The sequence below is a fragment of the Strongylocentrotus purpuratus genome, unplaced genomic scaffold, assembly GCF_000002235.5.
Source record: "Strongylocentrotus purpuratus isolate Spur 01 unplaced genomic scaffold, Spur_5.0 spur5_scaffold_2, whole genome shotgun sequence".
In the NCBI taxonomy this organism is placed as follows: domain Eukaryota; kingdom Metazoa; phylum Echinodermata; class Echinoidea; order Camarodonta; family Strongylocentrotidae; genus Strongylocentrotus; species Strongylocentrotus purpuratus.
Genome location: NW_022145605.1, coordinates 6,827,520 through 6,855,343, shown reverse-complemented (window position 1 = coordinate 6,855,343; position 27,824 = coordinate 6,827,520). Strand labels below are relative to the sequence as shown.

The following is a 27,824-nucleotide window of genomic DNA, read 5'->3' as shown; positions in this document are numbered from 1 at the left end:
CCCAACCTCCCATCATACTGCAACATTTGTAGGATGAATAGTACTAAAAAAATAATTAATTGAAAATAGATTGCGCAATCTGTAAGGGATACCTGTAATTAAGGAGGAGAACATAGTCTGCATGTACATGTACTGTAGATGATGGAAAAATAAAATAAATAAATAAAAACAGACACAATCTTCAACCACCTTCTTCTTCTTTCTTGTCATGCTTGTAATGACCGCTTGTTAATTGCAGATTATTTCGAAGATGCAGGGTGTAAGGTACTGTGTTCTGGTTGCATGTTGCAAACTTCGTGCTTGCCGATATTTAGAGAAAACAAAATAGAATAGAGTTTAGATTCTATGATAATTTTTTAACTTCGAGATGTAGTCTGTGTTATGTAAATTTAACTAAAAAACTGTTTGATCTAAGTTTCATACCTCAGAAGTAGGTTTTTAGTTATAAGTTATAATGCAAATTAATTTTCCCCTCTGGAACCAGGAATTTTGGATGTATCTTGAACGGACATAAATCTAAATCACCATTCAATATTTCTAGAGTGACAGATTTATTCTGCACAATATGCAAAGCCATATGGAAGTTAAACCCAACGACAAAGTGGTGAGCGTTGGCTCTCACGTTATAAATTGTAAAATAGGATTTCTAATCTGTAAGACTGTAAGCATTTGTAGTTGTACTTGTGCCAAGGTTTATAATGAATTACATGTACATGTATGTATCGTGGTTCTCAAGTTCTAATAGTAATGACCCAATATGCAGACAATGGACAACGATGTATTATGTTTTGTTCTAGTACAGAATACAGTTAAGCACCAGGGGCTCGTTCCTAGAAACCAACGACAAGATAGTCGTAACTTTATCTGCCAACTACGGAGATATCTCTGATCTTCCTAAACCGTTTCACGAGGAGCTTACTAGATAGATATCTCGTGAGATCGATAGGCTACTATCGGCGAGAAGAGGAGCCGAGACTTAGCCTTAGTCGCAATACCACCAGATTATTACAAAAGTGCCGTAATATTAGGGAAAATGCAATTATTTAAATGAATTAGTAATAAAAAAGATTGAAAATGATACCAAGAAATAAGAAATGCAATATACCGGTACTTCCTAATTTGTGTAGATTATACAAAAGAAGTACTTGTAAAATATAATTGTGAGTATTTCATTATATGACCGGTGAATCAGTTTTGTTCTTGAGATGGGTACCCCCCGGATATTTTCATTTGATAGTTTATAAAACTACACCAATCTTAGAAAAATACGATGTAATGAAATGTGTGTCCAATGTTTTATGTGTCAGTATCAAATGACAAAAATTTAACATTCCAAACGCTAAAACACATGTTTAAAACTATGCATTTTACACATTTGAAGATAGAATTTATCTCAAAGGCAAAATGAGTCTGAAAAGTAAAGAATACACTTCGAACTAGTGCTGTAACATCACGGATATCTCCAATTCCGTTTAACCGCCAGTCAAAACCGGACGGTTTTCGGTTAAACGATTTAAAAAAAAAAAAAAAAAAAAAAAAAAAAAAAAAAAAATCGTTTTTTTTATTTTTTATTTTTTTTTATTTTTTTTTTTTACCGACTCTGTCGGCAACTTTCATTTAACTGCGAGGTGCATTTAAAGGGGCCGATTTGTGCTTGTGAACTTGTCACAAATAATAGTAACAATGTTGTTTTTAGAAGAATGTGTAAGATCATTAATGTAAATTAAAAACAGTAGAGGACCTAGGACAGAACCTTGTGTAAAAGTTGGATGAATTATTATTATAAACTACATATTGAGATGATGAGATCTATTACAAAGATTACTTTCAAACCAAGATGACACACAAATTGGAGTGTTGTTCTAGTTTTGGAGTGGTGAGTCAACACACAGATTACTGAGCTGGGAGACATTGCCAGGCATAGTGCCAGGTGGAGGGGCATAAATCGAAACTTAAAAAAAAAAAAAAAAAAAATTATAAAAAAAAAAAAAAATTAAAAAAAAATTTAAAAAAAAAAAAAAAAAAATCAGGAAAACAAAACCGTCCAATTGAAAACGGAATCCGCCATGGGCGGTCGGATACCGGACGGTTAAACGTTTGACTACAGCACTACTTCGAACTATGGCTTGCCTGCCGTCGCTTTGAGGATTTTACAATATGTAAAGAAACACATATAATCAGTTTATAAAAGTGGGAAAAGTAAGAACGGGCCCCAGAGGCATAGCTTGTCCAATGTTACGACATGGTCATTATTACATGTTTGTCAGCAGGTCTGCATGTCAGTCAGGTTTTCAAATTGAATTGAGCATGTGTCTTCTTCACTACTGAATTTAGTTGTTGCTGATATTTCCCATTCAACAACAGGTATAATCTTTAAATTATGTAGACTTATCCATGTTCTGAAATTTCCAAACATTTTTACTTTCATGTTTTCAGATGACTTACCAGCATTGAGAATCTCTACACTTTGGCATCATCCCTTGTGCAAAGTACATGTATCTACCCTGTGCCATTCACCCACAAACCTGCACCCCATGGGTTCAGGTGCAGGCAAGCCTGTTGTGAGTCCAACGGCCTACGCGTTCTGTTATACCGGTGCTGCCGATCCCTCGGCCGGTGCCAGCCCACGGGGAGCGGGCGAGGGTGTTGGTGTGGGAGTGCAAGCGGGATCATCATCAACAGCCTATTCAGGTGGGGATAATACTCCTCGCAGGCCGTCCAGCCGACAGAGTAGCTACGGTGAACCTGTAGACGAAAACTGCAATATGGTGTGTGAAGCCTGTTCAGCGTCCTTCCATGTCTTTAAGAGGAAGGTGAGGACACCAGTTTTTTTGGGTTACCTTTTCTTGTATTTCAGTGTGCACTCAATCCTGCACGGATAAGAACAATCTTTCAGACTATTACTGTAAGTTACCGGTAAAGTGCATGCAGTTTGTTTAAAAAGAAGTCATCCAAATTTGTTCTCCATGTACAAAGATTTTAAATGGAATATTTTTAGGCTATAGAACCAGCAAGATTCATACTAGCAGTGAAGATCGTATGCTCATTGTTCTTACCTTCAATTTTCTTAGCTGGTTTACATTACGTCTCAAATTTGTAATACAGATACATTTTATGAAATTCGATGAAATATCTTTAATAATAATAATAATAATAATAATAATAAAAATGGTGCTTGGAAAGCGCTTTCCGTCAAAGTCTCTAAGTGCTTTAACAAACAAAATACAATGACAAATAATTACATACATGTATGTAAAAAATCATACATATATATTGTAAATAAACCCTAAAACATGAATAAACAGAGTAAGTTGATCATCAAAAGCAATTTTGAGTAAATGTGTCTTAAGACATGTTTTGAATTGGTTGACAGTCTGACAGTTTTTGACATTTAAAGGTAGTTTGTTTCAAAGTTTAGCAGAAGCTTTGCAAAAAGAGCAATGGCCATAAGAAAGAGTTGACATCGAAGTAGACACTTGTAAAGATGACGGTAGATTGCGTGATGGTTTGTATTCCTGGATTAGTTCTTGCAGATAATTTGGTGCCAATTCATGAATACATTTATAAGTTAAAACCAAGATGTTGTACATAATGCGCTAAATGCGGTACATCACTGGCAACCAATGCAATTTGGGAAGTACTAGAGTGATGTGCGTACAAGAGCGTGTGCGTGTTACAAGCCTGGCAGCAGAGTTTTGAATTCTCTGGAATTCTGCAATGTGCAAGTCCGGAATGCCATAAAGAGGGATTAGGTTTCCATGTGGATTTTACTTTCATGTACATGTATACATGTAATAGAGTGATTTAACATATCTTTAATCCTTTGTGTTTTCAGTACCGTTGCACAGACTGTGATAAATACTACTGCTCCAATTGCTTCGTCAAGGAGCCCCGGAAATGCTGCAGTGCATGCAGTGCCATACAACGGAGCCCCACACGGGCAGAACTCATGGCCCTGAAGATCAAGGATCTCAGGCTTTACCTGAACACTCACAGTGTGTCCACCCAATCCTGCACAGAGAAGGATGATCTAGTGGATTTAGTGGTTCAGTACGTCCACATGCATCCTCAACCCACAGCACGGGGTAACGCGGGAAGGGCCACGAGATCCTCAGCGTCAACGTCGTCTAACAATAGGACCAGCACCACACCAGGGAACAGGGCCAGTTACCCACAGGCACAGCCCCAGCCCCAGCAGCCGCCACAAGGACAGAGGGTGACCCAGGGGATCGAAGAGGTGTTCAATGACATTTTCTCAAGGTTATCCAACCAGGGAACAGGGAGCAGTGTGGATCCACCCAACTTCAACTTCTTCACCACTACGTCGAGTGGTTCACCCGGGGAAGGGTTCACCAGCAACACATTTAACAGTACTAGTACATCTGTAAGTTCCTACTATCCATTATTACTAATAATTCTGTCTGCCAACTACATGTAAATGCATAATGGCATTATCATTCACTCAACACAGAGTTTATAATGAGCTTGTGCTTCTTTGCTGTTAATGGGAAGAGTGTTTAGATTTAAGTTTACACATTGGCCTTTCTAGTCGGTCACTATTACAAAGCATCCTACCAAATTTTGAAACATTTATTCTTAAATTTTTCAGCACACAGTCAATGATCTTATGGCTCTTTGCAGATCTATGATTTCATGTTTCATCGGTAGAATGATTTGATATCTCTAGTATGCCAAATTGTCTATCCAGGCCTACTTTTAAACCTTAAAGATACTATGTCCCTTTTGCAGCCAACATCAAATTCTGTAGAACTTTGCAGGAAAAATGAATATGTCATGTATGTCCTATCTGTGAAATTTAAACGTTAGCAGTGTCCTAATATTCAAATTATGGAGGGAAACCTGTTTACTTGCTAGACTTCACTGTGAGACACTATTGAGTGACTGACTGGCTTTTTTTTCTTCTTTGGTAATAATATACATAAAATGAGCTGTAAAGGGTACATGTACATGAACATTTGTCTACATCAATAACCCACTTCTTGTAATGACCAAAATTAAATTGATTGAATCTTTGCGCAGCATAAAACGTACAACCATTCGGTACAATGGTCTGAAAATCAGACTATTACTTAATACGGTACTGGCTCTATAGCTCTTAAGTCAATTCGACAACTAATAGTCGTTATTTTTCCACTTAAAGACATTTTCAAGCCCCCCTTTGTTTAGGGAAGTTCTTAATTAGTATTATCTTTCAAATGCCGTTGGAATTTAACCTTTTCATTTTTTTGGCCTGCGAATGGGACATAGTACCTTTAATGTAACAGTTTAAATTAGAGACACTTATTAACAGATACAAAATATGCTGTCTTTGTAGTATGGTGATGGTCTTTTTGGTGCCCCTGACATGTAACTATGGTCAGTCATAACTAATGATTATCCAGCAGCACTATTGAACGGTTGGTCAGTAGCAACTGTTGCTCAATTGTCCTCTTAATATTCTACAGGGAAGTGACCAGAGACCTCAGTCAAGAACAGCTTGGACGAGTGGAACCCCAGCACCATCATCATCAAACACGACAACTACAGCTACAGCATCTTCTCAAGAAACCGTGCCATCTCACCAGAACAGTGAAGCAACACCCACCCAGAATAATGAGGTGAGATTTGAAAGGAAAAAAAAATGTAGTTGGTGCTCTTTGTACACAAAGGGTGGTATGATATTAAATAAGTGCTTCTGAACTTCCAAATGAAAAAAATGTGGATTTTTGAAATATTTTTAATGCAAGTCAAAATGATAGCTGATTTAACCATCATTTAGAGTCAATTTGACCTTTCTTCTCAGAAGGCTAACAGTGTCCTGCTTTTCTCTTTTCATGTGACCTATAAACAACGGAACCTTAATCTGGAATATTTCACATACATGTATCTGAGTTTCTATTGTGAATTATTTTTATTTTTTTGTTATACAAACTATATTGTTATCAGAGTGTTAAGTATGCTGTTGGGTTTATTCTGATATATACAGAAAGGTATAAATTTGTAATAGTAGAATGTTGGTCTTTCTAGACCACGGATGATAAATGCAGTGTACTGGCCTCCAAATACTATTAATTAGATCTAAAATACATAGTTTTATGGAAACGATGTAACTGTTCCTCCTAAGCACATACAGTACATGCATGCCTGTTCATCCTGCAAGAGAGTTCTGGGACCCTTTCACAAAGCCTTTTTTCAATGACAAATGACCAAATTAAGTGACAAATCTGCTGATAACCAATCAGAAGCAATGATTTCACTAGCTTATAACAAAAACTGTCATTTGTCACTGATGACAAGTTTTGTGAACCCCCCCCCCCCCCCCCCTGGTCTCTCACGAACTGCCCATGAAATAGACTGTTATACCATTTCAAATCCCACTAGTTAGATCTACGTGTAAAAATAATATGTTACATAGATAAAAAAACATTTCAATCTTTTCTCATCAGCAAACGCCTGTCCAGCCCTTAAGAAAACGAGCATCTCTGAGTGATTTGGAAACCGTAGAAGGCATTGAATCACTCAACGTCAAGCAACTCAAAGAAATACTGACGGCCCACTTTGTCAACTACAAGGGATGCGTAGAGAGATATGAACTGGAGGACAGAGTGAGGAGGTTATACGAAGAGAAGCAGCAGCGTAAAATGAAAGGTGAGAAATATGTTTATTTTGGAAAGTGTTGCTTAAATCTTGGTTTTTGGAGGGTTTGTTTGTTTTGTCTTTGCTTGTTGTTATATATATATATATATATATATGTGCATAATGGAAATATAACAAGGTATTTCGATATCAATGAAAAACGGAAGATGGTCCTGAGTTTTAAATGAAAATGATGTTGATAGTAGGGCTGCGACGAGTAGTCGAATGCTTGAGTATCCGCATGGTTGACAACTACTCAAGTACGATTTCTCTTACTCGAATATTCGGCCGCAAAAAAAAAAAAAATAATAAAAAAAAAAATCCCAGGCCGACGGTTATCCGTGCCAGGGAGAGCGGTGGCTGCTGGCATGGTGTCGTCGGTAAAAATGTTTCCCAACTCAATCACTGTCAAACTCACCACTCAGAAACTGGGACTAAATGTCCAGATTTCTGTTTGGACTTGGAGGAAAATGGATTATTCTGCCATCTTTGGTCTTTAAAACAGCATTGTTTACTGTTATTATTACTATTAAATCAGCGCCTTCAACTGCAACTCCAAGTAAAATTGCATGCGTTTTCGGCGATGGACTTTGGATACTGCTCCAGTAGTATGGTGGTGCCAAAAAAAATATCAAAAATTAAAAATTAAAAAAAATCAAAAAAATCAACAACAATTTTTTTTTTTTTTTAAATTATAAAAAAACATGGCGTTCGAATATTTGAGTATTCGCTTGTAAGCCTGGGAGTGTACTCGGGTACCTCATTACACTGTTGTGCACAGCCTTAGTTGATACTTACAAAATAACATGTTTTATATAAAAACCCATTTTTAATAAAATCATTTACATACATGTATATACTACGAAAAGGAAAGATGAATCTGAATGATTAAAAAAAATATCACTTTTGGAAAGGCAAAAGAAATCCTCATTGGTTGCATTGATATGCTGAAATCTAAATATTGTAATATTTTTTCTTTTTTAAATAAACAAGTTACCATTTGTTTCATGCCCCAAAGTTTGCTAAGGTTTGCCTAATATAACAAGAAAGAATGTAAATTATATTTGCATTTAGTTTTCAGTGTATTGCATATGAAGCAAATATAACAGTCTGTTAGTTAGAGTTCCAAAGGGTTCTCTGAAAAAGAAATCAATGAAAATGTCCATTAGACAGCGTACATTGTAACATTCAATGTCTGTCTCGGTGTGATTTCAAGCCATACGCTACATGTACATGTACATGTATTCATCTAAAAATAGACTGTGCACTGTTACCGGAAAGACCTCCCAGCGAGAGGTGTGTGATATGACTCTTGCTTCAATGCATGCAATCAGTGTACGTGTACAGGAGGAACTATTTGGGGAATTCCCTTCAATACCTGGGGTGGTATTCTGAACATTGTTGTAAGTTTTGTGTTATCTTTTGTTGTATCTTCCAGAGATAACACAGCGCTAATATTGTTGTAAGTTGGTATTCTGAACATTGTTTTATCCCTGTGTTATCTCTTGAAGGACCGCCTCTATCTTATCTTTGACCATTGATGACACGCCCATTTTTATGGACCCTACCAATCAAAATCTATTTTATATAAGCATGATAAGTAGATCAACCAATAGGAATACTTTATGCCATATCTGAAGATGCGCCTAGCGCATACTAATCTTGGGCGTAATTAGTTATTTGAGCACTTATTACGCGCGTCATCATTATGCGCTGTTGAATGTGGATCATGAAGACAAATCACGCTTTCACTATATTGGTTAAGATGAGAGCATTAAAATAGTCCTATCCTAGCATGTAATATTTTAGAAAGTTCTCATCTGTGATGTTTCCGGTCAACACACAATCTTCTTCTAACTCGTCTATTGGCACGAAGTTGGTTCTGGGCAAAAAATATTGCCGCCATTATATCACCACGAAAGATACAACAACCCCCTACCTGTTGTAAATATTGTTGTAAATACCGTGCAAGATAAGATAAGATAAAAGATACAACAACTTTCAGAATACCAATTATCTCGACATATTATCTCCCGTGCGCATATGCAAATGAGAATTAAATGCCACTTTATTAATAATACGCACAATTACAAGCGCACCAAAGTATGAGCGCAGTCGCGGCCAATAATTAAGATGAGAGAAAAGATACAACAAAAGATAACACAAAAGTTACAACAGTGTTCAGAATACCAACTTTATCTTATCTTCAAAGATACAACAATATTAGAGATAACACAGGGTTCAGAATACCGCCCCTGGACATGTATACATACATACCAATACATGTATCCTGCAGTTCTGGGAAGGGTAGTGGTTTAGGAAATACACCATCTCCAAGAAAGGAAGTAGTGATTATGGCTAATTTTGGTCAGTGAGTTAAACTTATAATTGGACATAACAGACGGACCTAAATTGCAATTTCCATTGTATTTAAACTAGTATACTAATTTTTTTCTCCCTGCCTAATGCCTAAGTGAAATAGAGAGATTTCTATGTTCCGGTAGATTTGCTTTTTTCCCATTTTGTTGTGGATTTTTTTAATTTCATTTTTTTAATCGTAAAGGCTTAATGGTGGTGAAAGGCCGAATTACATTTTTTAAAGTTATTTTTTTATAAATCAGATGAAAAAACAAAATACATATATAATTGTGGCAATCTTAACATAACCAATTTTCGCGCTCATACTAATGAACTCTTTCACGCAAATAATGTTTTGAAGATTCATGACTTATTTTCCTATAACTTGGGTATATTTATGTATACACTAGAACAAAATGAATTGCCACAAGTTCTTTCAAATATGTTTAACAAAAATACTGAATTTCATAGTTACCCCACGAGAATAGCAAAATATTATCACCTACCATAGCCAAGAACGCAATTTTCCAGCAGGATTTTCACTTTCACTGGCCCAAAATATTGGAATGCCCTTCCTGGCACATTACAAGAAAAGCCCTCATTAAGTGGTTTCAAAAATGCCCTCAAGCACTTTTTGTTGCAAACGAATCAGAAGAAGTAGTTCCCCTCTCCCTCTCTGTCTCTTTCTTTGTCTCCCTCAACCCCCTCTCTCTGTCTTCTTTTTATCTTCCTGCATGTCTTCCCCCTCTTCTGTTTTTTACTCTCTCATTCTTATATTCTTAATTTATCATCATCTTGTCATTCTGCTAATGTTTCTGATTTGTTTTTGTCTCGTTAATTTTTTTTTCTTCTATTGTCTGTCATGTTTTTTTTTATTCCGTAATTTTTCTTCAAAATTAAGTTATAAATGTATAAAGTATAAATATTATTGTGCGAACCTACATCTAACAAGCTTTGCTTTCAAGTAGGTTCGTTTTTTTCATTTCTTGTAATTAAATCATTTTACATTTATACAATGACTAAAAAACAATATCAAAGATATTTCAATGCTTATTTCTGTTATACCATTATGTTTATTATTGTTTTGTTATTGTTTATATTATGTGAAAAAGAAATGGAAAATAAATTCGCTCTGTAAAGAGCTATATAGGTGCACAAATAGTAATACATGTACAAGAACATATGAATGAAATAATGAATTGGGGAGTTGGGTAAAATAAGTGAGAAATATATGTGTAGGTATGAAATGAATTTAGTGCAATTTCTAATTAAAAATCATAATTATACCTGGGGCTTAATAGAAGAGTGATATAATAAGAGAATGCAGCTATACGACTTGAAGAAGGTATTGTAGAAAAAACAATGCGTAAATGATTAACATCTCGGTCGTACATGTAGATTGAAAAAGAAACAATTCTGCCATGGTACTTGGTTCATGTAGGATGAACTGTATTTAGACTGCATGTACTATGTAGGCATTTATGTAAGAAGCAAATGAAGTACAAGATATGATATTTCTGCCATTTCACAAACAGGCAAAGTAATAGACTAACTACATGTACTGACCCTGGAAATCTATAGTGTAAATCGATCCCAATTCGGTGCTGATTGTGGCATAGTGGCATTCACTTTTGCCTTTATCAAGATTAATACTCTTTGATCAAAATAACACATACTGTAACAGTACCTGTCCATGTATGAAAACATTATTCAGCTTGGCAGTGATTCCGGTTTTTAAAGGTCAAATGTAATGCTCTAATTGTGTGGTTGTGACCCCGAGCCCTAATATGAGAAAGAATTTTGTATACAAAAGGTACATGCATTTACATCCATGTACTATCAATACGGTACATAGGGATAAAGTACAATTGACAAGTTAAAATACATGTACATGTACGTATTATGCCCTTGGGGGCACAAAGTCCATCTGCGAACATACAGATAGATTGATTCAAACATAACATTCAAGTTTTTCCAATCGGGGACGAAAATTTGAAGTAACTACCGGTAGTGCAAATTAGTTTAATATATTTAGAAGTTGGAAAAGATCCTTGATTTTCTAGTAAAATTGACACTCATACACACATTTTTTTGTACCTGTTATTCATAATTTGACAGCTCATACATTTCTATAGATTCCACTTTTTATTTATTTCTTATTTGAGGCCATGTATTATTGAGGATTTAAGGATTACTCTGAAGGAAAAAAATGCCTGTGCATACAGCCCTACAATTTGTCAAATGCTCCACACATTGTATTGTATCAGCTTGAAACACTTAATATGCAAGGAATGAGATAAACGACCAAACGGTCCAATTAATGTGTTATTGTCCTGCTGTGTCTATATTGTCACCTTTTCCTTGATATACATGTACATGTACATGATGTAGCATCCATCTATAATTAGACACTGATTGCATGCATTGATTAGTTCTTTTAACTCTCTCTCTTTGTCTGTCTGTCTGTCTGTCTGTCTCCCACTCACCTTCTCTCTCTTGCTCACTCTCTTCCCCCCTCCCTGTTGTTTACCCCCTCCCTCCTCCCCTTCCCCAAGCTCTCTCTCTCTCTCTCTCTCTCTTTGTCTATCTTTCCCTCACCCTCTCTTTGTCAATCTTTCCTCACCCTCCTGCTTTCCCTGTGTACCCCTCCCCCTCCCTATGCTCACTCTCTATCTCTCTCTCACCGGCGTGGGTGCGATCAATATCTTCATAAATTTGGCTGGTAACTTGCACTCATGTTACAGTATTAAAATCTCAGCCACCCTGCATGTGTAATGTAATACTACACAATAAGGCATTGTATGTAAACAACATCAAGTACCGATGTATGTAATTATTGCCAAATATCTATTCCACTGCTATCCAAATAGCCACCACACATCTTGAAACTGTAAGGCCTATTCAATCTGACCAAGGTCAAGAACACTAACAAATCTTAGTATCAAGATTGCATGATATTCGAAGCCTCTTGGCCTACGAGACATCAAGGCCCCTCCCCATTTAATTTACTGAAACAAGTGTATCTGATTGATTTTGAGCAAACCTGCCTTTGAACTTATTTCTTTCTTATTGACTAAAGAGTTATATGAAACAGGACCATGGAGTCAGTCAGTGGCCAGTCATGAGGATGTCACTACCATTCACAGTTGATCAGGCGTTTTCTCCAACCAACTGGGAGGCACTCAGCATCCTGCAATTTTGTTTGAATTGCTATACTCATGACAATTTGGGATGTGGGATATTTTTGAAAATCCATATCCAGTTCTATTTCAGTTTCGTTCAAATTCAGTCATACAGTACATGTAGCCAGTTGTAACGATGTTTGATGGTCAAAACAGAAATGATTTCCTGTCCTGCTTGTACTTGACATGCAAAGGTTGTGCAACAATAAATATTTTTTGTTGACCTAAAGAGTGTAATTGTAATTATGTTACTGGTAGTATTACTCAATTTGTTCTGTTTTCTTCCTCTCACAGAAGAGCAAAAACAAGATGCGGGGACAGCCAAAGAGGGTATGTAACTTTATCAAATCCTAATTATTTGCTTAAATCATGTGCAATGCATTGAAATTAATGCTAATCTATAGCTAAGAAAACAAGAATTTTTTTTATTAGAGGGCTTATTCTCCTTTTTTTATGCCTCCGCCACCGAAGGTGGTGCCGGAGGCATCATGTTTTCGGGTTGTCCGTCCGTACGTCCGTACGTCCGTACGTCCGTACGTCCGTACATCCGTCCGTACGTCCGTACATCCGTCCGTACGTCCGTCCCGTTTGACCGTTATCATAATATCTCAAGAACCATTTAAGATTTAAACTTAAGACTCGGGAATAGTATTTATCACCATAGGAAGACGATCTGATTAGATTTTGGAGTACGTAGGTCAAAGGTCACAGGTCACAGAGGTCAACTTATGAAATTCCTTGTATTGAGTTTGTTAGCGCGATATCTCAAGAACCATTTGAGATTTAAACTTCAAACTTAAGGATAGAATGTATCACCATAGGAAGACGATCTGATTAGATTTTGGAGCACGTATGTCAAAGGTCAAGGGTCACAGAGGTCAACTTATGAAATTCCATACATTGAGATTGTTATCATGATATCTCAAGAACCACTGGAGATTTAAACTTCAAACTTAGTGATAGTGTGTATCACTATAGGAAAACAATCTGATTACATTTTGGAGCACGTAGGTCAAAGGTCAAGGGTCATAGAGGTCAACTTATGAAATTCCATACATTGAGATTGTTATCATGATATCTCAAGAACCACTGGAGATGTAAAAACTTCAAACTTAAGGATAGTATGTATCACCATAGGAAGACGATCTGATTAGATTTTGGAGCACGTAGGTCAAAGGTCAAGGGTCACAGAGGTCAACTTATGAAATTCCATACATTGAGATTGTTATCATGATATCTCAAGAACCACTGGAGATTTAAACTTCAAACTTAGTGATAGTGTGTATCACTATAGGAAAACAATCTGATTACATTTTGGAGCACGTAGGTCAAAGGTCAAGGGTCATAGAGGTCAACTTATGAAATTCCATACATTGAGATTGTTATCATAATATCTCAAGAACCACTGGAGATTTAAACTTCAAACTTAATGATAGTGTGTATCACCATAGAAAGACAATCTGATTAGATTTTGGAGCATGTAGGTCAAAGGTCAAGGGTCACAGAGGTCAACTTATGAAATTCCATACATTGAGATCGTTATCGCGATATCTCAAGAACCACTGGAGAATTTTCACTTCAAACTTAATGATAGTATGTATCACCATATCATAATATCTGAAGAACCACTGGAGATTTAAACTTCAAACTTAATGATAGTGTGTATCACCATAGGAAGACAATCTGATTAGATTTTGGAGCACGTAGGTCAAAGGTCAAGGGTCACAGAGGTCAACTTATGAAATTCCATACATTGAGATTGTTATCATGATATCTCAAGAACCACTGTAGATTTAAACTCCAAACTTGTTTAAATTGCTCTATGGCGGAGGCGTCATTTTCGACTGCGGGCAGTCAAAATTCCATCTAGTTCGTTCTCATTTGATTTCAGTTTGATATACGGTATTGGTTATGATAAAATTATGTCATACATGAGCATGTACTTGTAAACTCTAAATTTGATTTTTATAGGACACAATGTTTTAATTTTTTTCATAGTACTGTTTTGTATTGTATCTTTTTGGAGTGGGAATAATATACAAATATACACTGTCTTTAGAGGTTCTAGTTAAAATTATATACCTCACTTAAGAAATCCAGCCATCTGATTGGTTGAAATTGCAGTCATGGTTTTAACTATTTCTGTAAAATTCCAGTTACCGGGAAAATAGTTCAGTCTTGGTGAAATACCCATAGGTTCATATGTTAAAAACTGGTTTGAGCGATCGAGGATACCGTACGTGTGCGAAGAATTGGTCAGTATTTTTTATACAGCAATCTCGATTGTACTGAATTCCAAACAAGGCAAAAATGGCTGAAGAAACTCTCCCAAGATTTCTACTTCTTGATGATGATCAAATATAAGACTTGCTGACAGCAAGAACACCAAAAAGGGTACATGAAATTCTCCATAATTTTTTTTCAAAATAGATCTAGTAGGCCTAGTGCTAAAATCCTTCCCGTAGAGTTGCACACATCCCTCTGCATTGGCCATTGCGCACTCATGCTAAATTGGTCGATGTTTTAATACCAGAGATTCAAACTAATATTGCTTGTGATCCTGAAGGTGATACTCAATAGGTGAGGTGTCATATGAAAGCGCAGGTTTTTCTCCATATTCCCCACAGGGCCGGCTCACCCCCAAAATTGTACAAATATCTTGCTTAGACTAGAATCTAGATCTAGTCTACTCTCAAATATACACTCATAAAAAAAACGTGCAGATAAACTAGTGTAAGGCCAAGGTGATGTCATAAGTTGACTCTTTTTTTTTTGCATATAAAAGTATTAATGACTGCTTTAATATTCGAGAAATGGTTGTTTTTATACACTCTCGGGAAGGTTACAATTGGGCTATTGCCGGGCAATAGCACAATTGTAACCTTTCTCTCAAAGCAGTCATTAATACTATACTATGTGCAAGAGGCGACTCCAATAGTACTATTTGCTGAGGGGCATTGCCCCGAAGCAAATAGTACTTTTGGAGTCACCGAGGCCCATAGTTTTAATAGTAATCCAGCAATCTGATTGGTCGAAATTGCATTCATAAACTTTAACTGTTCCCGAAAATTCCCGGTAACCATGGTTAAAAAACAGTCCAAAATCCCAATTCCAAAATAGGTCAGTCTCCATGGTTACCCCATAGGTTTACATGTTAAAAAAATGGTCTGAGCGATCGAGGATACCGTACGTGTGCGAAGAATTGGTCGGTAATTTCAATACAATTGAATCTCGATCGATCTTACCGACAATTTTATCTTGCATTGTTGTCATGAAGACGAAAATAAACTTCCAAAAACAAAAAAACAACATCTGCCGATAGATCTTGATCTAAATTCGTGCCAATATGCATTGCAAAAGTAAAAGAAGGGCCTGTTTAATGGAGCAGCCGCGAAGCATCCACCACGCGAAGCCGTTTCAATCCATTTTAATGTATTTATAAGAAAAAACTGCTATGATTGGTAACAGAGCGCGATAGCCGAGCGGTATAAGGCGCTGATCTTAGTTACATCACCTTTTGTACGCAAGAGATCGAGTCCCATCTTCGAAAAAAGTTTTTTTTTTTTTTTTTTTTTTTTTTTTTTTTTTTTTTTTTTGGCATATAAAAGTATTAATGACTGCTTTAATATTTGAGAAATAGTTGTTTTTATACGCTCTCGGGAAGGTTACAATTGGGCTATCACCCTCGGCACGCCTCGGGTAATAGCACAATTCTAACCTTCCTTTGAGCGTATAAAAACAATTATTTCTCTCAAAGCAGTCATTAATACTATACCAGTACCTCGAATAGAAGGCATGGTACCGGTATATTTTGTTTGTATCCTGCATCCAAAAACCAACAATTACCATTTTTTGGGGGAAAAAATAAAATATAGAACAAATAAATGTCAATTTTTATCAAAGAAGATTTTAAATATTTTGTTTTCATTTTATTAAGTTTTGAAGAAGAAAAAAAAAAATCAATTAAAAATAAATGTCCCAAATAGTACTCTCATATAGTACTTTTTCAGAGCAACCTTAAAATAGTTGAAATATTTCTGGCAATGTTACGAGCTCTCAATCAATCAAAAACCAATACATTTTTTATTCATGATTTAATAATGAATATTTTGTTTGCATTTTGTTGTACTATCCAGGTGTAGTGGCAGCCGTGGATGATGATGATGAGAGCACCTTATGTAAGATCTGTATGGATGCTGAGATTGACTGTATCCTACTTGAATGTGGTCACATGGTCACGTGTACAAACTGTGGCAAGCGTATGAACGAGTGCCCCATCTGCAGGCAGTACGTTGTGAGGGCGGTGCACATTTTCAAGGCATGATAGGCGCGAGAAACCGAGATTTATTAGGGGGTTTTGATGATGGTATTGATTCTTTCCTATGTTCAGAGAGAACATTAGAAGGTGACATTGCATCGTGAATACTCCATGTTGTATCATGGTAGTGCACAGGGGCGGGTTATTCATCAAAGAAGTGATTTTTAAAATATTCAAACAAAACAGATATTTTGAGTGTACATTTTATTATTTGGTTGAGGGAAGTCTGCTGTAGTGATTGTTCTCTGACAGTGCCATTTTACTGTTTCATTAAGAATGCTAGCCATTTTTCAGCAAATAAAAAGAAATCATCTTTTTGGTGTTTTGGCCTATTCTCTCTACTTCACATGACTTGACATATACACTATTTTTCCTGTTCTTTTGGAATTTTATTTTGAAAAATGGTGATTGTTGTATAGATTTTACATTCTTGCAGGAAATTCTGGTGTGTAAGTATTTAAAATGCTATCACTTTGGGAGTTGTGTTAAGTCATGGAGCATAATTCTTGAACTGTGGTCTTTTTCTATTATGACTCTATACAAATGAACATAAGACCATCATTTCCAGTGACCATTGCAAGTGACGGTGTTTCATTTGTTTTGTTTTGTGTATTTGTTTATATGTTTTTACTCTGTTACTGTTAGATGCAATTTGTTAATGACATATTTCAGTTTGGTCCAATTTTGTCAAACAACATTGAATCTCCAATCATGGTAGGAAATTGTTTAAACATTGTACATAACTGATCAGAAGGAAATCAATGCAGCTTCCAATGTCATTGAAAAATACAACTACATGTGTATATCAAATATATTGAATTATATTCTAGAGAAATATATTTTGGTATGTTTTATGGATATATCATTCTTATGTTATTACAATTATGGGTTAATGGTAAATCTGTTTCTTTCATTAAAATGAAAGTAGTGCAGGACTTTGGAACACAGAGCTTTGCAATGGAATGGCAGAACAATATTCAATTCAGCATTTCTCAATGTAATATGACCATGAGGATTTACAGGTGTTACAAGGCCCTGGAAGTATAACTTGAGTAACATATCAAACGGCCTCTACAATGCATATCTAATCATGAATTAATTATTTGTGTATTCATCCTAAAACTTACTTGATGACCTTTGATATGGTGTTTCTGGATTTCTGTATAAGTTTCGAGTGTGTGTTAAAGATAAAGTTGAGTTCTGGTCAGGCGATTGTGAAAGAAACGTTGTGGAATCAATCAGAAAAGGTTGATCATCCAGCATATAAGTATTGGTGTGCACTGCAAGGTTCTGGAATCAGCAACATGAACATTTTGGCCCTGTCTTGGTAAAGATCTCATGTCTTTATATTTTCTTTATTTTTCAGCCTTCATATAAACAACATTTTAATATAAAACAATAATTTAAGTAGTCAATTAGTCACAAGATCTTTTTTTTAACGAGGTTGCACTGTGATATTTCATGTCAAGCACATCGTAAAACATTGGACCAATGACTTGTATTCACTTTTAGGCAAAATGATTGTACATGTATTCTGTGTTGATTGCCTATTTTAAACATGAAGGCAAAGCATTCTATCTCTTGATAATATCAGCATTCATCTATGTCTATACAAGTATATAGGGTGCCTAAGAATCGTAAAAGTTCTATTATGTGTATCTTACTTGCACAAGCTGTATATGGGTTGAGATTTAGATTTGTTAAAATTTAAAAATTATCCATTAGCAGCTACATGAAGTACACATGCATACACATGTACATCTCGGCCGTGTTTCATAATACTTTTTGTCAATAACAACATTCAGAGGTCCTTGATTATTTGTTCCTCATGGTTAAACAAATGCATTGTTTTGGGGAACTTATACCAATCACTGTAATTTATTTTTGACAATACGTTTCATGAAACAAGGCATTTGTGGATGTACATGTACAACTGATAGAAGATTAGATTTAAGTCAATGAACATGCTCTTTAAGTGAATTATGTTATACAATCAATGAAGGATTCTCATTTATGAATCTGTATACCGCTAATATTCTGCTTCAATCAGCATTTCTCCCCTTTTTATGGGGTGGGATTATGAAAAGAGATGGTGTAATATATGCCTGTATTGCCACCCTTTTTTCTTTTCTTTCTTACTTTTTAAATTTCTGAGTGCATTAAAGCTTATCTGCCGTAGTTTATAGGAGGGATTAGACTGCCCTGCAAGGTCACTGGACAGGTGGTTATCTCATCAACTTAGCTCTCAGTTAACATAAGAAAAAGAGGATCATGGGGGACTAATGGTCACCGATTAGTCATTGTTTGTTATATAGAGGGCGCAAGTAGCTACAAGTAGTGCAGTGGGCCTTTAACAAATTCCTTGACCTACAACCTTCAACTTACTTCTTCAAATCGAATCACCTGTGTTTGCTGTGATTCCATGGGCCAAGTTAAAACTAAGAGTTAAAACCCTGGGGTGCATGGTATTTCAGATATTCATTTTTAGAGAGACAAACTTAAAATTTCAATTGTGGTAATAAACCTACATATAGGTTTACCTTTGGTTTGTGGTGCATCATTTGTATGACTTCACATACATGTTTGTGGACCCAATACTTGTAATTCTACAATGATGGTTAATGTGTATTATGTTCCGTTTAGATGTTAGATTTTGTGGAAATTGAAAGTACTATCTTTTGTTGTTTTTGTAGATGCATATACATGTAGGTCCATTATTCAAAGTATATAGATGTCCCTCATACACCTATTTTGTATAGACTATATTACAGTATTTTATATTTCATGTAATTCTGTATCTATATTGTTCATGTAAATATACTAAAGATTTATGTACAAGACAAGGCAAGATCATTTCCAGAAGATTTATTTTTTAATTTAAGCCTTTTTATATTTGTTTAGAAGGACAATAAGTCTGCCTTAAGTGTAGCCTCACATGCAGAGATGTAGAATTACACTGTAAATTTAGTATTGCTGAAATGATAAGAAAGGTCAATCATTGCCGTTTGTTGTACCCAGAGTTTTAAGTTTAGAAATGAGCAATTTTACAGCAATATCACTACACAGTGTGGGGCTAATATGTACATGTACACTAGAGTTATGTCCGATGAAAACATATTCATCGCATATATGCGTTATCATTGAGAGAGACGGGCATAAGCAAATATTTGTTGTGTCTAAATATGTTTGTCAGTGTTTTATGAGGAAGATTTGGGCTAGAATTTTTGACTTATGAGTGTCTTAAGTACAGTTATGTTTCCACATGTATTATTCCTTTTACATGTCACTCTTTTCTAAATCAAGAATTGCATCTGTATTTGGTTATGTTTAATTAAGTTAGATATGATGCAAAAATCTGTTTTCTTGTATTCATGTTTCTCCTTTTGCATAACACAGTTACTTGTAGAGCAGAAAAATTCAGTATGTTCTATGGTCACATTCAATGGTATCTTTCATTCACATTGATCTTTCGTGAATATTCATAAAAGTTTTGCTATTACAGTTATTACTTTCTTACTCTGAATACATCATCTGCTAAGAGCAAGAAGGGCTTTAACACTTTGTATCAAAATATGATTTGTGCCCTTTAAGCTCTCACCAAATGACGTGTCATAAATCATTTCTTGCTGAAGTGCAATTTCAGATTGAGACAAATGTTTTCATTCTTAAAGGGCAATCCAACCCTTCTAATAAGTTCATTTGGATGAAAGCAGAAAAATAATATCAACGGAATGGTGAAGGTGTGAAATAAATCTGACCAATAATAAGTGAATTATGAGTATTTGAAATATGACATCACTAAATGATTGTGAATCTCGATTGGCAATTTTCTCAGTGAATTATGATGTACACAAGGACAACTCTCCTCTTTGTAGTGTACAAGAATATCAATACTATCTGTATTTTATGCGAAGTGCCTTCTCCCTTGGCGCACTAATCAAAATCTATTATAGATAGCAAATTATTAATGGTCTTGTAAAGATAAAAGACGCTCCCGAGTTAAATTTGAATTTTAGTCATTCTGTGTGTTAGGACAAATAGGAAAGTTGTCCACCACTACATCACCGAGCCGGCCAATTTGATTACCTACTGTGATTAACAACTTTCAAAAGTTCATAAATCTTCATTATTTGTTTGGCATTCAAACTTTCACCAGTCTACTTCTCCGGTTGTTCTGCTTTCTTCTATAATAGTTTGCTATCAAGGTTGGATTTTCCTCTAAAGTATTTCTTGTAAATCTATTTGGTGTGAAAATAAATGCACCTTTTGGAGATAACTTTCAGTGTTGCATCATGCTTTTGTGTATGTTATTTTGTTAGCATATTGTAGGCTTATAATAGGCCTTCCATACTTCTTTCATAGTTAATAATAATAATAATAATAACTTATAAAGCACACTTATCTAGTACACTTATCTAGTACACTTATCTAGTAACTTACTCAAGGTGCTATACAAAACAAAATACACAAATGGAAAGTAGAATAGAATAACGACAGCCTTATGCACAACGACTTGTTTCATTTGTTTTTTTAATTGTCTACATAATTTTATACATCTGTTAAAAAATGTTGTGGCATCTCAAGTTAATGAGCATCATCGAATACTAGTGTGCTCCTATTAAAACTGGCGGGTTAGCAACGGAATAAGGAGTAAATATTTTTTTCTCCATCATGAGAAGAAGTAAAATATGTTTTGTTCTTGTAGGGTATACACCAGATGATCACCATGTCCAAAGAGGCTTGGAAATACATATCAAGGAAATATATCTGGTACAGTGGAACCTCAGTGTACCCTGATAACACAAGATTCCTGATATAACGAGGGAATTTCCTTGTTCCTTGGTTCCAAGGACCTTGTTATAACACGTTTCCACTGTTATCATTTCCCTCATCTGGGTCGAGTGTGGCAAAGGTCGACTAATGTCTTGTCAAAGGACTTCAGTGATGTTGCGGATATTCAAATCCTTTTCCTCGTAACTCACAGTCGAGTGACTTATCCACTGGATCACAGCACCTCTTATAAAATAAGGTCATGAGTGTTCCATCCCTGGTTGTTACATTTTCAAGTCTTTGGGTCATTGTAAAGTGACCAAACACTGATATGAGTGTCCTTGCTTCCTGCAGCCATCAAATGACCTTTGCCCTCTATCCATGGAGAGAAATCAAGCGAGTTGACCGTTTCAGTGTGGTAGGTCAGAACTGCCAGTGGCTTGAGCTTCTTCCAGCTCCACACACGAATTCTAGAAACAGAAAAGGAAGAAAGAATACATGTACTTAGAAGAAATATAATAGAAAGGAAGTTGGATAGAGCAAGCCCACGAATGAACCTATCTGCTCTGAACTTGGCAAGCAGTTTCTGATGTGATATATTAATTATATGATCGAAGGTAATACTAACAATCGATCTACTGATGTTCATTTTTCAGTTGAACACTGTCAGAAAATGTCCACTTAAATAAAGCCTAATATTCAATAAGTGGCAATTGTATGAACAACAAAAAGGAGAGAGAGAGAGAGAGAGAACAAGAGGAGATTGGTAAGTAAAAGTGGGAAAGATATGATCATCGCAGAATGTGAAGAATTAAGAATAAATATGTCTGTTGATTATTTCCATTTCATAAAACCAGAGGTACCCTTTCCAAGGCTACAAAGCTTGCTCTGACATGATGCAGTAAACTCCCTTACAACACAACATTGCACAATAAAAACCACTTTTCTTTTACATGAATGGCAATTGGGAGTGAAATTTAGAAGAAACAAACAAAGGCCCATTGCGTTCTCTGCAATCTGTATTTGCCAGTGCAGGTTATCAGTTTTTTTTAAGTTTAAGGTGCATCAAACAACATTTAACACTTTACCCGCTTTAGTTGACCAATGGAACAATAACATTGGACAGCCACCGCTAACATTTTTCACACATATTGTTTGTATGCATAGTATACTCCAACCAATGTGGCAATCCAAAGGGAAGTCCTACCTTGAATCCCATCCGCCTGATGCTAAGATCTTGCTGTCAGCGCGTAATGTCAGCGCTGCCACTCCTGGGTTTGTAAGGGCCATCTCTTTATACGAGGATATATTGCCCTTGATAAGAAAACACAAAACTCGGTCATAAGACTCGGTCATTACCAGATTGCTTGACAGGACACTATTCACCCATGCCCCAAATTGAGAGAACTATTGCCTGGTGGCATGCCAGGGGCATTTAGAGAGGACCGAAGCAATGTTGCATGTAAACAAGTATGCACCAACATTTATGCTACCCTTGTTACAGAGAATATACCTCTGGTATCCCTTTTTTCTGAAGTCTCCCATGCTTGCTACAGTAGGAGAATATCCTTTGTTTTGCTAAAGGACTAGTGCCACACCTTGGACTTTGAATCGTTTGATCCACAGTATAGCAATGTATCACACATGACACACACAACAAATACAGCTAAATAATTGGGCAGGTCTAAAGTATATGTCCCATATATTAATGACCATATCTACAGTTTAATAGGCAATAGTATTGATATTATTGATCATTAAGCCTTACTAGAGCTTGGATCTGACAAAATAAAGAGTGAAAAGAGTGAAACTACATACCTTTAGGTCAATTTGCATTCATAATTCCTCATCACTTGATAACGTGCGGGCAATTAAATGACCAAACACATTTGACTTGCCTAATTACTCAAGTATCAATCGGCTATGGCTATGCCTTTTTCACAGTAATTTTATGCTATTCCCTTGAAAGTGGAGATGTTAAGTATAACTTCAAGTTCAAATTTAATTACCTCGGGTGTGATGCACCATGAAACAAGCCGATCTGTGGAGGAGCCTGAAATACCTCTATTAGACGCTGAACAGTACTCCAGACACATCACTGAGAAAAAAAAACAATGATAAAAACATGTGCTACCTATATTTAATTAAGCAGGTTCAAAACATACACAGAAAGACCAATGTGGTTAACCCCTCCCATGTCATCGATTTCATAAACACATTTTAGAACATCATACATACTAATTTGAACAAGTTAGAAGAGAATCATTTATAGTGGTCTTGAAACTTTGATGTTGACACTTTGAAAGAATTTTGTTTGGTCTACATCGATTCTGCATTTCATTTATCCATTCAATGAAGGACGTTCTGTAGTAATGTATTCCCCATGTACAGTGCCTAGAGTTACTGGTATTGCACATAGTAAACACATGATCAGCTGACCCTGTGTAGCTATATGGTGTGCACAAACAATTATGTGGAAAGTCCCTAAACTTTATGATTAGTCACTGACTTAGCATCTTTTTCAATTTTGAAATGACAATATTAAGTTATTTTCAAAGTGAGATTAAAGACAAAAGAAGAGAGGAAAATGGCCTACCGACCTGGTTCTTGATGAACTTTGCTCTCACTCATTATACAGCAAGAAGACACATCCCAGAGCGCTACAGTTCCATCTTCATAACCAATCAAGAGTTGCTTCTCATCCATGAACTTCATGCACATCGGCATACCTGTGTGAAACAAAATATAGTTGGAGACATTAAAGGAAAAGTCAACCCTGAAACAAGATTCAATTCAAATTCAATTCAACATATGTTGTAGATGATGATCGAAGATTCACATCGGATACAAATCACTAGAGATTGTAATTAAAACGTAACAATCATAACATTGCACATGAAAGCATAAGATGATGGTTTTGTTGATGAAGTAGAGAAGTGAGAAACAGATCAGTGAATTTTTTAGGAAAAAATCAAAAAAAATTCCAAAAGTCAAGGTTTAGAGTTGTAGTCAATCAATCACAAAGTGGGAGCTCTGTGAAACCCTCCCATTTGGTTTGTAACTGAACCTAAAAGCTTGACGTTTAGTTGTTCCAAATTTACATTTAAAATCAATTAAGATGCATTAAAGATGAAGAGTAGGATAAAAAAAAACTATGGCTGTAGATATCTTAAATCAAGTAAAACAAAAGATAAATGAGTAGAAAGTTTTAAAGGGATTGTGTAATTTTGTCTCAGATTCTGAAACAAAATCCTGGATTTAGCTCATGCTGCAATGATAATTATAGGTGAGTCAGGAACCCCATAACTTTTATCAAGATATTTGTGATTGGAAATCTAAATCAAATTTTGCGTTTTCCTGACGGTTTTTGTAACACTACAGTCTATTGGGGAAATCGAGTATCGGTATGGTCAAACCGGTCACTCAAAGATTTTTAATTTTTTTGAGGCACTTCTAGATAATTTTGAAGCGCAATATTTTTAGGGCGTCAATATTACACCATACCACAGACACTGATAACACGTAGGGCCATGCATCTCAGCTTAAACATTGTTAAATGATGCCTTTAAGGAAATTCTAGATTCCACAAAAGTTTCCATTTTCCTGGTTGCTGATCATGAAGAATGAATTGAATGAAGTCTTTACCTACCTAGAGATTTATGGCCATCCGGTGGCAGCAGTTTAGCTATGACCTGATGATCCTTCAGAGAAATTACCCTGACCTCCGACATTTGACCTCCAGACACAGCAAGGAAGCCTGCACCTGTTGACAAGGGAAATAAAAGAAGAGAATTTACAGTATCTGTGTTAATTCAAAGTCTTGGAGTTGTGATGTAGTGTATGGGATACAAGTCCCTGCCATATCTCACTATTAAACATCCATGGCAAGTCTACATTTAACCACACTAAACCATATACCTGGCAGGAAATAATTCCTTGAGATTCTAGTATCGGTATGCAATAATAGCAGTCATGCTAAAGCTGGGGTATTAATATTGGAGCACCAGGAGAATCAAGTATGATAGACACGAGTGCTTTATAAGAACCCACTATTGTGCATCAACCTCATCATCATCATCATCATCATCGTTACTCTTCTTCTTACCGGTATACTACTACAAAGCATCATAACAAATGTTTTGTAATCTTTTAACTGTGTAGAAGAGTATTAGCTAGTTCATACCATGCTGATGCCACATAACACATGGGCAGAAGTTGGTAGTAGCTGATGTGAATGAGGTCTTGATGTCATATCTCCCATCTGCTACCTCCCATATGTGAACACAGCCATCACGTCCATGACTACAATGATAATACGTAGGAGCAAAGCAATGATGAGGTTAAATATTTGTCAATGCACTCTTAAATAGCTAAATCATCCAATTAAAGGTATTACAAAGTGTTGGTAACAAATATTGAATTCATCTGAAACTCTTTGATGTTATAACAAGATGCTATAGGAATATCTTTAACCAATCTCCACTGCTAAATACATATATACATATTTTAGTGAATTTCTTTTTCTATAGTCACACCATATAAAAATAGATGCTGGAATGATTAATTTAGTTATACATAATAGTAGCAGTAAAATATATGCAACTAAATAAAACATTTTTTTCACTGACATGGCATTTTATCTATGATTAACCCTTATGGCTCTTTCAGATATGAAGCTGCAAACCACAGCAATTTTTTTTAAATGGAAAAGAATGGCAACTGAGTGCAACAAGGGTCTTATACGTATTTGTGAGTTCTGTGTGTGTCATATATATATATATATATATACATAATTTGAAGAGTATTACACTTGCATCATTGTATAAATAAACCACTGCAGTATTCTGTGTCGTATCGTATCTGAATGAGGCTTTACAGTACTACAAAAACTTTACAGAAATGAGTCATACAAATAACTTCATGAGAGAAGTTCTTGATGTAAATAGAGTTCAATTAAATTGAACATCTCAATCCATGGGAGCTCCCATATTTGGATAAGTGTTGAAATTGTTCTTTCTGGAAGACAATGTGGCATATCGTTAAGAGCTTGTACTCTGTACAACAAAACAAACTTGAATATCAGACCTGATGATTTGACCATCGGTCAGTCCTTCAACGGTCAAGATACCCTGTCCATGATGACCATCTAGTGATAAAGTAAATCTCCTGGTGGACAGGTCCCATATCTTCACTTGACCATTAGTGCAACTGCATATGCAAGGTTATAAAAAAGAGAAACATGGGGTCAAGTATAAGGCTACAGGCCTACTGTATACAAGTCACAAAGAGATACTGTCTGTGTCAGAAATGTTGATACTGAAGTTATTAATTTCATAATACTTGATTTTAGAGGGAAACTTTGCTCAGGGCTTGAATGAAGTAATGAGAGGAAGGACTCTGAATTCACAGCTTAAAAATGTAATACTAATATTTCATTCTTGTATTCTGTATACCATATCATGATATAAAGTCACTGTGGTTTCCAAAGAGCATAATACTTCATTTTAAGGAATATACCCGGGTGATGCACATGTAGATCGATGCTTACTAAAGGATCACAAGGTACAGGGACTTGAACCCTGTACCTTGGGATCTACTGTCTAGTGACTTATCCATTGGACCACACTTCCTTTGCTTACCCTGAGAGAAGGAAGTGTTCTCTGTGTGTGGATGGGTCCTGAGCAAACTTGACACAGCTGACTGGATGGTTCGATCCTCTCAGAACAAAGATGGGGTCAGGTGATTGTCTGGCCATTAGCTCACCTAAAAAAGAATGTAGTTGGTGGTTATCAGTTTATGTAAAAATAGTCTAGTAGAGAATGGACAAGAAAATGATTCTCCAAACTAAAAGTAATAGTAGGTCTAATAAAGTTTTCTTCCTATCACATGAGCAACTAGCTCTTCTTTTTTTTCTACATTTTTAACCACAAACTTGAAACTAAATCCATGAAAAGCCAATTCAGATGTGTATTATATTTATAACACCATGGCACTGTCCATACTCAGTGTAATTAATGGTATGCATGTGGCACTCATAGGCCAAAAGTCACAATATACCACAGGCCACACCAGCAAGACATAGCCATAGTGGTCACTGGTCACTCAATGGTCTATCATTGATTCATCTCTTTTCAACTAACACAAAAGTTAACACATGGGACAACAATAGAGAGACCAATATTTAGATAACGTTCAGTTTCTACAAAAACGAAAAATGTTACCTTAAATCTGACTGTTTCCAGTGCCTTATATCTTAGCGTATGCATATAAAGTTATTTATCTCATGTAAATCGCACGTCAATCCGCAGTGTCTCTACATTTCAAAGGTAAATCGTGAAGAGCAGACATCTTACATGGATTTCACGTACGCCACCTCGTGTCAAGAACATTACAGTGCATTAACATTCGCATTGTAAGGGTACAATTTTTAGTTTTTTTATTTTATTTTAAACCGGTTGACAGGCTAATTCAATTTTACCACAACTCATTACAAGACACTAAATTACACTAGTGTAAAAATGTAAAGTTTGCACTTTGTTTATTTGAACTTTCATGACCAC

The 27,824-nt window shown here is 35.8% G+C and overlaps 2 protein-coding genes across 3 annotated transcripts; one reads left to right on the top strand and one right to left on the bottom strand.

The window, feature by feature from the left end:
• Window positions 1-2,436: 2,436 nt before the first annotated feature.
• LOC584382 (E3 ubiquitin-protein ligase RNF34) lies at window positions 2,437-18,653 on the top strand. Of its 2 annotated transcripts, XM_030991522.1 has the most exons (7): window positions 2,437-2,813; window positions 3,836-4,384; window positions 5,466-5,618; window positions 6,447-6,648; window positions 12,471-12,506; window positions 16,313-16,536; window positions 16,571-18,653. In XM_030991522.1, the coding sequence occupies exons 1-6, from the start codon at window positions 2,535-2,537 to the stop codon at window positions 16,498-16,500; spliced, it is 1,407 nt and encodes a 468-aa protein (XP_030847382.1). In that variant the 5' UTR covers window positions 2,437-2,534; the 3' UTR covers window positions 16,501-16,536; window positions 16,571-18,653. The 2 variants fall into 2 exon arrangements, with proteins under 2 accessions (XP_030847382.1, XP_030847381.1); XM_030991521.1 differs by having other exon boundaries at window positions 16,313-18,653.
• Window positions 18,654-20,775: 2,122 nt separating this feature from the next.
• Window positions 20,776-27,642, bottom strand: LOC584360 (guanine nucleotide-binding protein subunit beta-like protein 1). The gene is made up of 9 exons (XM_011672896.2): window positions 27,486-27,642; window positions 26,904-27,027; window positions 26,350-26,472; window positions 25,448-25,566; window positions 24,914-25,027; window positions 23,865-23,993; window positions 23,274-23,362; window positions 22,472-22,578; window positions 20,776-21,734 (listed from the first exon to the last, which is right to left on the bottom strand). The coding sequence occupies exons 2-9, from the start codon at window positions 27,017-27,019 to the stop codon at window positions 21,557-21,559; spliced, it is 975 nt and encodes a 324-aa protein (XP_011671198.2). The 5' UTR covers window positions 27,020-27,027; window positions 27,486-27,642; the 3' UTR covers window positions 20,776-21,556.
• Window positions 27,643-27,824: the final 182 nt, after the last annotated feature.